Source organism: Pteropus medius, unplaced genomic scaffold (genome assembly GCF_902729225.1).
Source record: "Pteropus medius unplaced genomic scaffold, Ma_sr-lr_union100, whole genome shotgun sequence".
NCBI lineage: Eukaryota > Metazoa > Chordata > Mammalia > Chiroptera > Pteropodidae > Pteropus > Pteropus medius.
In genome coordinates, this window is record NW_024354875.1 from 30,769,460 (window position 1) to 30,781,750 (window position 12,291).

The 12,291-nt window shown below is 32.9% G+C and overlaps 1 protein-coding gene across 6 annotated transcripts in view; it reads left to right on the forward strand.

The window, feature by feature from the left end:
- Nucleotides 1-12,291, forward strand: part of UBR3 (ubiquitin protein ligase E3 component n-recognin 3) — a 188,009-nt gene that overhangs the window by 52,330 nt on the left and 123,388 nt on the right. For all 6 annotated transcript variants that reach the window (XM_039855612.1, XM_039855607.1, XM_039855609.1 and 3 more), the window contains exons 6-9: nucleotides 1,334-1,400; nucleotides 5,313-5,443; nucleotides 6,628-6,856; nucleotides 11,896-12,075. In XM_039855612.1, the coding sequence (XP_039711546.1) occupies nucleotides 1,334-1,400; nucleotides 5,313-5,443; nucleotides 6,628-6,856; nucleotides 11,896-12,075 (607 nt within the window). The remainder of the gene's footprint in view (nucleotides 1-1,333; nucleotides 1,401-5,312; nucleotides 5,444-6,627; nucleotides 6,857-11,895; nucleotides 12,076-12,291) is intronic.

The following is a 12,291-nucleotide window of genomic DNA, read 5'->3' on the forward strand; positions in this document are numbered from 1 at the left end:
GCCCTTTGACATGATTTTACATCCTTATGTCTGTTTTCTGTCTTTTAAGTCTACAAATTTCATTCTGGTTGACTTTCTCCAAGGGCAAGGTGAGGGTGGCAGAGGAGGAGAGTGCAGAGTATAGTTTGACTGTCAGTCCTGGTGCCATCAAGGCTTTAGCAAAGGTGAGGATTAACAGGGAGGGTATATTGAAGTGCTCAGTGAATGCTGAATGACTGAACTTACTGGTAGCTGTGGAAAACCCAAGGATGGCCCTGAGGACTTATGCTGGACTTGACAGAAACCTGAAGTTAAGACTGGTTGTAAGCCAAGGAAGTTACACCAGCAGATAGAACAACTCGAAGCTAAGGCTATTTTTCAGCTTTAGAGATTTGAGAGGCTCCAATTGAGAAATCTGGGAATTTGTACTACAGTCCTAACATGCATTGTTAGCACAACAGATCGTATGCCAGAATACTACCACATACGTCTTTATAATACCAGTTGGCTCATACATGTTTGGAAAATAGGAAAAATATGTCAGTGTAACATAGAAGTTTTGGATTCATATGCTGTCTTTCCTAGTTTAGGAAAGCTAGGATAATGGACTAGAGTCATAGCCTTTAGCTGCAGGGGAAAAAAACTTGAACTCAGCTACAAAGACAGCAAGAGCCTTTGCAGCAACATTTTAAGAAAATTAGAAGTGTGCACCTATATTCAGGCTTTTTCCCTAAGAGGCACACCCCTAGCTTCACCTTAGTTTTGCTAGTGGCAGGCCGCTTCCTCTGCTCTTTCCTTGCCTTTGTCTCAGCTGGCTAGCTTCCCACTCTCTTGTTGTGGTACAGTGTACCATCCCTTGAGATTGCCTGAAACCGCTCCAAGATGTTTGCCTGGGTATCCAAATGATCTCCCCAGGTACCGGTTATGGCTTTTGTCTGCTTTTGCTTGTTGTAGACTCTTTAAAGCCTTTCCTTTATTTATTGTTTTACCCTTCTTCCCTTTCTTCCTTCCTATGCTAATCAACTCCCTCTTCAGCTTCTTTGTTTATTTGATGTTATGTTTATAAGGTTAGGAAAATTTTTATTTTGGTATTTTGGGGTGTTAAAGAGTCTCGCATTTGAAACAGATTAAGTTTAAGCACTCTTATATTTTAATACTAAGGATTTTCATTATATATTTTAGTCAAAATTAGCATTGAAAAGGTACTATAGCAGATACATAAAAGTAAATGTGTTAATAATATATAAGCATGACTATATTATATATTTAGTGATTTATAAGCATATTTATGGTTATATAAAATACATAAATTCATGAATAAAACTATTATAATGCTGATTTTGTTTTTCTTCAGGAGGATCAGGATGGCAGTCAAGGTCTGGGCAAGAGAAAAAGGGTCAAACTAAGCGGTAACACCAAAGGTATTTATATTTAATTTTTTCCTTGTATGAAAAGCTCCTAAAATGCTTAATCACTAAGAACACTTGATTTGTTAGCCATATTCACACCAAAGCTGTTTGAGAAGCAAGTTACATTATTAGATTTGCCTAATGATTTCCTTAATAAAGTATTATTAGAGGGTGATCGTAGGGCTCAAATAAAACCTTTACTATTGGGATTTTGTCTTTTTTTTTTTTAAATATAAAACATTCATTATCATATTTGATCCAGAAAAAAGTACGTCTTTTCATTGATTCTTTGATTTGAGTCCAGTGTTTTAGGTGTAAAGTTTTAGTTTGGTTTACATGTTTTCATAATCTGGGTTATGCAATTTCTAGAATGAAAAAGGATAAATAAGGGAGAGGTGGTGAAAGAGAGAGCAAGAGAGAGAACATGAATGAATGAATATGAGAATGAATGAGAAGAATAGCACTTAATACACAGTTCTCAGTAAGGAGTTAATACATGTTCACTCAAAGAGGAAGTAGATATGCTTGTAGTGAAGGAATAGTTTTGTAATAATAGTAATGAGTGATATTTATTGAACTTTTTGTATATGTTAGACATAATGCTCTATGTGTTGTTTCATTCATTTTCAAGGTAACTATATGAAGCAGATTTTATTATTACTATTTTATGAATTAGAAAATGGAAGTATGTTAGAGATCACAGCTAATAGGAGGTTGATCTTTAATTCAAATCCCAGAGCCTAAGCTCTTAACCACTAGGTTTTCTTGGCCCTCACTAAAAGCTTTTCTAGAGTACTTGTTTTTAGTTAGCAGCCTGTACTCTGGATTTTTGCCATGGATTTCCAAAGTTTAACATGGTCTATTGTCTGGTTTATTATTGTCTGTTACAGAGTCTCCAGTGGTTAAAATAATATTTTGATGAAAAGACGAGTTTTACTTCTGGTGCTGATTAAGTGTATCTTGTTTGGAATGTTTAGGACTGCCTGGAAAGATTGGGCAAGCAGGTAGCTTCAGTTGAGGCTCATTTTGTAAGTCTGTTCTTAGTTGCTTAGGCTGCTGCATTTAACTTGTAGATTGCTAGCAAAGGGCATGAAATTTGATCTGTGGTCCAGGATGCATACATACACACATGCTCCCCTTTTTCCTGGCTCAGCAGAGAACCTGTAATGCCTGAAGAAAATTGGAAACCCATATGGCTGCTTGGCCCTTTGACTTACCAGAGTTGTCCATGTGTATTCTTGAGTCCTTGAGACACATCTGAATTGGAGCAGATTGTTAGACACATACTTGAGTTTAAGCTTTAGGGATGCCCAGAAATATACCTGTTATGGTGTAAGATGTCATTGTTTTCCTTTAGCCTGATCAAGCTCTGGCTGAAGGTACTTTTTATGCAGACTTGAAGTTTATTTTCTTTTATCCTGAATTTTTTTTGCTTTTGGGATTGGATTGTCTTCTCTTTCTTCCTCCACTGGTAAGAAGTAGTAGAGATTTCAGACTTGATCCGTTACCATTTTTAGTTTAAGTATGTATATGGAAGAAACAGCTTTTTGAATTAGTAGAACCTCTGGTTTTTAAAAAGTGCCTGTTGCTTTTGAAGATTATTGAGGTAATGAGTTGCAGAGCCTGAACTCTGCTGTCTAATTAAAACTTTTACATTTCTCATGCATTTATACTACATACTGGTTCTTCAAAAATTTCTTTTAAAAATTTGGCTTACGGTAGTTTAGGCATTGTAAAAGTCATGACAATTTAATCAAGATTTTAAAGGTAAATAGCCATACATGACTAATGGAAGCATTTCTAACCACATTTCCATACATAACACATAAAGCACATAACATAGGGTTTAAATATCTTGGGAAACTGACATCACCTAGTTTAAGAACAATAAAGAATTGTGGAAGTTTTTTTTTTTTTTGGTCTGAAGATGAAAAAATCAAATTGTTCGTAATTATACCTATTTTCATTTTAGTAGATGCCACAGCTTTTCTGATACATTTGGATTGTTTTATTTATTTAAAACAAAGTGAATGTATCTTTCTTTTTAAATGCTTGACATATAATAATTATGGTAGTTGCAGGCTTTTCATTTGACTAATGTAAGCATGTGGAGTCATAACTGAATTGTAAGATTAATATGGCTAGTTTTGTTCAGCTTTGTAAATGTGTTAAGAAGCACTTGTCTGTGAGGGTTTTATTTATTTATTTATTTTGGGAGTCTGTGAAATTTTCAATTATTTTAGCGCCAAGTGAATTGTGAGAATTAAATTGGCTTCAGCAGTGTGCTGTGGATCATATTTTAATTTTTAGTTATAATCCTTACATTCCTGCCACATGATCCACTTGGGCCCTAATTTTATTACTTTTTTGGCTTTGGCTCTATTAGTGTCTGTCTCTGAATATATTTTAACTTATTTCTTGCAAGACTGGTTTATTTCTGTTTTTAAATCATTGTCATATCCTGGGAATGAACTATATCAGGAGGAAGAGTTTTCTGTTTTAAGAGTAGAAAATTATGAGATTTCAAAAATAAAGTTATTTAGTTTCTAATAAAGGGATGTATAGTGTAATCATATTTAGATTTTTATTCATATTACATATTGTTTATACTGAAGGCCCCTTTGAAAGGGAGTTAGGTAGAGAATTGGTAAATATTTTTGCTTCTCTGTAGTTAAAATTATGGTTTCTCCAGAAATATAGAAATTATTATTCTGAAAATAATTACTAATGGAAAATTAGTAATTAATTACTAATGGAAAAATGAGGTTAAAGTTATATGTAAGAACTGATTCAAGTCTTTTTAAACTCAGAATATTTTATAGAAGAATCAAGAGGGCCATGGCATACTGAGTTTGTTGTTCCTCTTTTAGACTCATTTCCTGAGGGAGATGTGGTATGAACACATTACTTAGTAATAGAAGAACTGTGAAACTGGGGTAGGGTTAACTGAAAAAAATGCTACAAGGTTATTATCCTGCAAGACAATTTGAACTGTAATGTAGTTAGGGCCGTATCTGAATATTTTGGTGCATATGATACTGTTTTTTCAAATCTTTCATGGAACTCTAGTTCTTGCTTAAGCACTGTCACTGAACCAGTTCATTCACAGTTGACACTTGATGTTCTTATTGATGACTGAGAGCAGTAGTCCAAGATCATTTGCTCTAACAAAGATTAATAGAATTTTCTAGTTCATTTTTAGGGAAAAAAATTAGAGAAAGCAAGAGAAAGAGATAGCTAAAGTATTAAAAACAATCAGTTCTTCATATACCTGTTGAGACCTTTCTGTTGACTGTGTCAAGGATGCAGAGATTAGCAAGATACAGTCTAGATTCAAGGAGTGATACTTTTCCTCATATATTTTTACTAGAAAAAAAGTAAATGCTTCTGTATATTAGAGCAAGCAATATATTAGTAACTATTTCTAGTGAAGTTAGTATTTTATTTATGAAAGATAATTGTGAAGAAATAGATAAATTATTGAATGTCAAGATTTCCCTCCTTTTTCTAAAAATTAAAAAATGTAGATAATTTTGGACTTTATGTCTTTAATAGTATGTTTTTAGCTTAAAAATTATTATTATTTTAAATTAAGTACCATGAATAGTGTTCCTGTAAGGTAATTATTTTGAATCTTAGTAGAAATTTTAGATAAATGGCTTATGTTTATGGAAAAGTAATTACTTATTATTTTTTAGTTGCTACTTTATATTAAAATATAAGGATTCGGTATTCTGTAATTTATATGCTGTGGAGATTATAGAAACCTAGCTTGATGTTTCCATATTATCACTAAATTATTAAAGGGGTAGCCTTAATTTTTAGATACATTTAGGTGTTTGAGGTTGATGGGTTATTAATTATTGTAAGATTTAAATGAGATAAGGAAAAATCATTAGGTGATAAATTTTTTTTTGTATGCAGATCAATCCATAATGGATGTTTTGAAACATAAAAGTTTCCTAGAAGAACTATTGTTTTGGACTATAAAGTATGAATTCCCCCAGAAGATGGTAACTTTCTTACTCAACATGCTTCCAGATCAGGAGTATAAGGTATCTATATTTTTTCCCTTTCCTTTCTGAGCTTTGTTTCCTTTTCTTTGCCTTTTCATTATTAAATCTTTTTGATATATTTCTCAGCTGTGGCTTATTGTATTGTAGCTCTGAAAACTGATATAATACTATGAAAGAGCATTAGCTTCCTCTGTTGCCAACACAGGGGCTGCAGAAAAAGTGTCATATTGTAGATCTGTGACAGAGGACCACTACTAAAGCAGAATTCCTGAGGGTTGCCTTTCTGCATGGAACTTGATCCAGAGTGGATGCTGGGGGACAAATACATTTGCACAGATAAATTTTTAGTTACAAATTATAATAAGTTTTCTAAAGGAAAGATACAAGGTGCTATGAGAATGTGTGATGGGGGCAGCCGAATTTAGATGGTGGTATTAGGCATGGGAAAACATGGGATTAGTAGCTGCTGGCCATAACTGTTAAAGGCAGAACAGTTATTGGCTCATGTACACATGTAGGTAGGTGAAGTCTCCAGTCCCAGAGGGTCTGGACCCATCTGTTAATCACCATATAGTTACGGCAGTGACACAACCTAGTGTATGAGAAGAAAATAAATCACGCTGTAGTTCTTACGGTTTAGGTAATAAAGCTTTATTAGCAGTGACATTTTAATAATGCTGTTGTTTTGTGTATTTTTACCTGCTTAAGAAAACAACAGAGGAAATGTACGTGTTAGAGTATTTAGTCAGATTAGCAGTCAGCTTTCAGATCAAATAGAAGAAGGTATTTCTTTCGGTGTAATCACGTTGACTCGTTAAGTTGTATGAAATCCTCTGTGATAGGTTTTAGCTGAGACTGTAGATTTTGTTGTTAAAGTAGCACAGAACAACGACATATACTTGGACATTAGTAAATTAATGTGTTTTGAGCATAGTGAAAATTCATATTTTAAACCATGATATTGTAATTGTTTTAACATTTTAATAATTTAAAATGCCTATTAAAATTGTTTAACAATTAGAGTATTTTGCTAATGTTCCAGTAAAAGAGGAAAATGTGACTTTAGACTACCATCATCATTGAAATTATTTTTACAATTACCTTGGACATTTTTACAAGCTAATAATAGTTTTAAAATGTTAATATAATATATGGGAAAATGTGTTATAAAACTCAAAGTTAAATTAACGTGTCTTTTTCTTTCTATTTAAAAAAATTTATAGGTTGCTTTTACAAAAACTTTTGTTCAGCATTATGCTTTCATTATGAAAACACTGAAGAAAAGTCATGAATCAGACACAATGTCTAACAGAATTGTGCATATTAGTGTTCAGTTGTTCAGCAACGAGGAGCTAGCCAGACAGGTAACAGAAGAATGTCAGCTGCTGGATATTATGGTCACTGTGCTATTATACATGATGGAAAGTTGCCTTATTAAAAGTGAGCTACAAGGTAAACTCAGAATTATTTTCACTAATTTTATTATTATTACTATACAGTGTATACCTAGCCTTAAAAACTCTTTATATGCTTAAAATAGTTTTAAAAAGATTATAAAATAATACACGTTTGTTAAAGAAAAATTTGAAAATTTTCAGCAAAATTTAAAGAAAAACTTTAATTTTGTAGTTTTGTTATTCACAAATAACTTGTTAACATGTTTGGTATTACTTTTCATTTTCTGTGATATGAATATATTTATAGATATAAATACATTAAAAATATGCTACCGTATATACATTTCAAGAACACGGTTTTTAATGATTGCAGGTATTACTATCACATGGTTTTACAATAATTTTTTTAACCATTTACTTATTAGACATGTCCTATTTTTTATCAGCCTTAGACATTTTTATATGCCTGTACTTTTAAAATTTGTTTTATATTTTCATTTATTATTTAATTATAATAAAAATAACAAAATATAGATGCAAAATAACTTACACCCAGAATTCTATAAAATAGTTTTTATGAATTTGATTTGAAGGTCCGTAGTTGTCTTACATATTGCATATTACTTTCTTATCCTTTATGTCTCCAAGTGAGCTCTTGTTGCAGTCACTTCTGGAAGCATTATGGTCAGATCCCACTGGTGTATGGATGTGTATGCTGTAGCCACGTCTCCTGTTCTCCCTCCTACTTCATGCCACTTTGTGTGGCATTTCCACCGGTCTGTCAGTTCAGGATTAAGCACTTCACACCATGAATATCTATTGTCTCAATATGATTCCATCAAGTGGAAAAAGAAGTTAGCTAGAAATGTAATCCCTTGTACCCTTTCTCCTAATACCCTATCTCTGGGGGCCTCTTCACCATTCCACAGCCTGTCTCTCCCTAGGTATCCCCATCCACTTAGAAACTGCCTTGGATTTGAGGCTGGGAGGAGCCTGCTTCTCTGAGAATATGCCTATACTTTTATAATTTAAAAGTTGGACTAAATCTTGCCTTTTCTGCGTTTTTCGATTTTCTTCTTTTGTGCCCACTGTATGGTTGATACCCCTCAAACTGCCATATATCTAGGACCTCTTCACATTCTCATTTCTCTGTGGTTTTTCATCTTAACTTTACCTCCCTGTAATAATTTATATTATTTTAATATTTGCTATGTACTAGATACTTTGTTAATATTATTTATATGTTTAAATTAAGCTTCTAAACAACTCCAAGATTGACATTATTACTATTCCCACTTTAAAGATGAGTAAATCGAGACTTAAGGAAGTTAAGTCATTTACTGTAAAGTATACAGATAGTAAATGACAGAGCCAAGAAGGACTTCATAACTCCTGATGTGAGAATCTTTGTTCTTAACTATGACAAGGCCAGGCCAACACTGATAGGGCATTATCTTCTCTTGTTGCCACTTGGAGCTAACTTTAAAAATAACAACAAACAGTCCTTCAAATTAAATCTTAAGACCTTTCCATTTTCTGTGGAGGAGAAATCTAATAGTTAAGACTTGCATTGTTTTATTGTTGCCTCCTTTTGCATATCAGCTCCTATTTTCTCTTTATACTGATGGTCTATTTTCAGTATATTTTCATGTAATACCATAGCTTGAACTTGTTATATGCTCAGTATAGGACACAATGCCTTATATTTAATAATAGCTAGCTAATAATTATGATAGTTACTACCTTTTGAATACTCACTATATGCCATGCTTTTTTCTCAGTACCTTATATGTATTATCTCATTTAACTACCAGTAATTTTGTGGAGTAGATACTGTTTTCTCCATTTTGTAGACGAGGCAGTTGCGGCTTAGAGAGTTGAAGTCAATGGTCTGTTATTTTACAGCTGTAAGTGGGTAGGGCTTGGGTGTCTGACTTCAAAACCCATACCTTTTTGCCCACTGTGCAACTCTGTCTTCCCATTGTAGGTGTGGTGGGAGAGTAATACATTATTCACATTAAGTAATATACCTCTTTACTTTTTTAAAGGAAAATTTAAAAGCTGCTTTGTATTAGTTATTCTGTCTTCATGTAAGATGACCTTTTCTGTCTTAGAGATTTAGCTACATATATTGCTTTTTATTTTTTAAAGTAGTATCTATCATTATTCAGGTGTATCAATGATGTTCTTATATAGAATTATATTTAGAGGTCTTTTCACAAAAATAGAATTTCAGATTAATAAACTAGAAATTTTTTTAGAGTTTAGAAGTATCTGCTCTTTTGAAAAGAATCTGGAGTCTATTTTCTTGACTAAGTGGTTTAGCTATGCTTATTATACATGGTTTGCATTTGGTCTTAGAGAAAACCGTTTTGGTACAGCTAGCTATCTAACCATCCACACTGCTGCCCAATCTAAAAACCTAGGAGTCATTTTTGGATTCTTGTCACGAACATCACTGTCTGTCCTTTACACCTTCTAAATGTCTTAAAATAGCCACTTCTCTGTGCCTTCACCATAGTTCAATCCGTTGTAGTCTCTAGGCCTCTACCACTAGTTATCACCACCTTCCTTCAAGTCACTTTGCACACTACACATCTGATTATATCCCCTCTTTTACCACCCCAAACCCCCTCCAGTGGCTTGCCATTGTCTTCATGTGAACTCTAACCTCCTGAAGCTGATTTATAAGGCCTCTGGCCTCATTCGTGCCACCCATCCTTTATATTGTTTGTCTCAGTGAATTCATCCTTTTTTTATACAGCTTCTTCTACTTAGAACACTGTTTCCTCCCCCATCCCTAGTTTATTTGGCTAATCCTAATTCCTGCTTCATTCTGTAAATCTGTTTAAATATCAGTTCCTTGGGAAAGTCTTTTCCTGAATTATAGACTACTTTTATTTGTTCTTATGACTTCCTGTACTTTTCTTATTATAGCCCTTATCACACTCTGCCTTCTTAGATATTAACCTCAGTGGAGAGAGAGAGACTATGTAAATCTTGCTTTATTTACCACCTTCTTTTCAGAGCTTAATAGACTACCTGTCCCTCAGTAAGTGCTCAATAAATATTTGTTGATCATTGGATCTCATCAGCACAAAATCATAGCTCTATATATTTATAGTGACTAAAGTACCTGTTGGGTAAAAATAGAAGTCCTAATCATTTTATTTCGTTAAAGATTCCAAGGTGTTTTTCACAAGAACAGTAGTATTTAAAGCAGTGTCAAGAAAATAGTGATTTTGATTAAGTATATTCTGCTTATTCATCCTCTAGTTTTAATTACATAGAACAGTGTTTTTCAGTGTTTAAAAAATTTTTAAATCCCAGCATCCCTAAGCACTGTCTCATCAATATCAGTGGCTCAGCAACTCACAGTGGCAGTAGTAGTTTTCAGTCAGTGGGCTTTTCGGAATCTCAGGTGTGGGTAATTTGTAGAAAGCCTCTCACCCCTACTCCCTCATTAAGTTATACCTTCTCTCATCCTATTGAGAAGCACTGAAAGAGAGCATAGTTAACTTTGTGGGTCCTGTTTTTATATATGGTTAAATTTCAATGTGATAAGAGCTCTCATATTGGTTGAGCACAGGCCTCAAGTTCAACAGCAAAGGCAGCACAGTAGGTCTGAGACTCAAATTCCAAATGCTTGTTTAGTTCTCACTTGTTTAAGTTCATACCTTGCAGAAAAAGCAGATATAAACCTTGCTAGAAGAAAGTGACTGTTCATATTAAAAAGCAAGAATTGGATAAAATAATTTCATGGACTGAAACCTAAATTTAATGTATGTAAATTAAGAAGTTCAGTAAAAGCCTTCCTCACTGATGAATTTGACAAGGAGGTGGTTAGTTGAAAAAGATGGTTAAAGTGAGGAATCATTAAACAAATGATACATATATATATCTTAAACAGTAAAATCTAACTTAAAACACAGAAATGCATGTTCATTCTCCAATCTTTTAATTATGGGCAAAGCATTTTTAAGATGTGGTTTCCTTGACTGAAGTTCTTTCATCTTTCTTTTATATTACCACATCTGTAAAGCATTATCTGTGATTTTTAGTTTCAGTTTTTTTAGAGTAGGAACATTAGATCTTTGTGAAGCAATCTGGGCATAAAAATCTTTCTAGGCTTTTATGATTTTTCTTCTCCAAGATTTTTTTAGCGTTTTCTTAGGCATTTACTTTTATTGTCTTGCAAAAGTTTATGATCCAGTTTTTGTAATACCTCTCTTTATGCATTCATATTTCATCAGTTTTTATACTTTTAATTTAAATTTTATAATTATAATAAAAAGAACAATTAGCATGAACAGAAACAAAAACTGACTCTGAATAAGCATAAACCTCAGCTTGTGTACTAGGTAATAGGCTATTAGCTTTGAGCATTCTGTGTATTATGGGTATTGTATTTTATAGCGGAAATAGGAAGCTTGTTTGTCTAGTGAATCCGTTAAATAGGAATAGGTTAAGAGAGCTAATGTATATGTGCTATAACTTCTAATAGTAAAGATTTGGGGCAAGCATAACCACCTCCCCCAACAATGTATTTAAACTCTGAGGATATTTTTTTAAAGGCTTAACATGTTTGTGTTTTCTGTTTTTTCATTTTTGACATACTGTGTTTGCTAAAACATTATATTTACATATTCATTGAATAGAAGAAAGCAATTTAATATATATTGCTTAAATCATACAAATGTGATTGCTAAGATGGAATGAGATTAATCTAGGAATAAAAGCATTTTGTTGATTGGAACTGAAATACTGCATTATGTCATTAGAATCCGGAAAATAATGTGGTCTTGTAAACATAGCTAGCTCAGTATCATGTAATACGTTGGACATATGGTAATGATTAGTATAATGACGTGCTAAGTGTTATGTTAACATTTCATTTAAAATATGTGTCTTTTTCCATTATACAGGTGGGGAAATTGATTCAGAGTCTAAGTAACATGCCTGAAGCCATATAGTTATTAAATGGCAGGCTGGGGTTTGAACTTAAGTGTCTCCGATTCTACAGTGTATAATCTGTGTCATTGGTAAAGTTTAATTTTTAAAAACTTATTTTTGGGCTATGTGTGTCTGTTTTAGATGAAGAAAATAGTTTACATGTGGTAGTGAACTGTGGAGAAGCGTTACTGAAGAATAACACTTATTGGCCTCTTGTCAGTGATTTTATTAATATCCTTTCTCATCAAAGTGTGGCTAAGAGATTTTTGGAGGACCATGGTTTGTTAGTTACATGGATGAACTTTGTGTCTTTCTTTCAAGGTATGAATTTTACTTTTTTGTTAATTTCTTTAGTTTACAAAATGCCTAATGCCGAACTATCAAATACTAATTATAAGATAATAAATAGCACACTATTCAGGTTACATACGAAGTGTTTCATTTTAATTAATTGATATTTGTAAGTACTTTAATAAAGTATTCATGAAAACATTATAGAGTTATGAAAAATGTCAAATTATTAAAAAAGAAACAGGA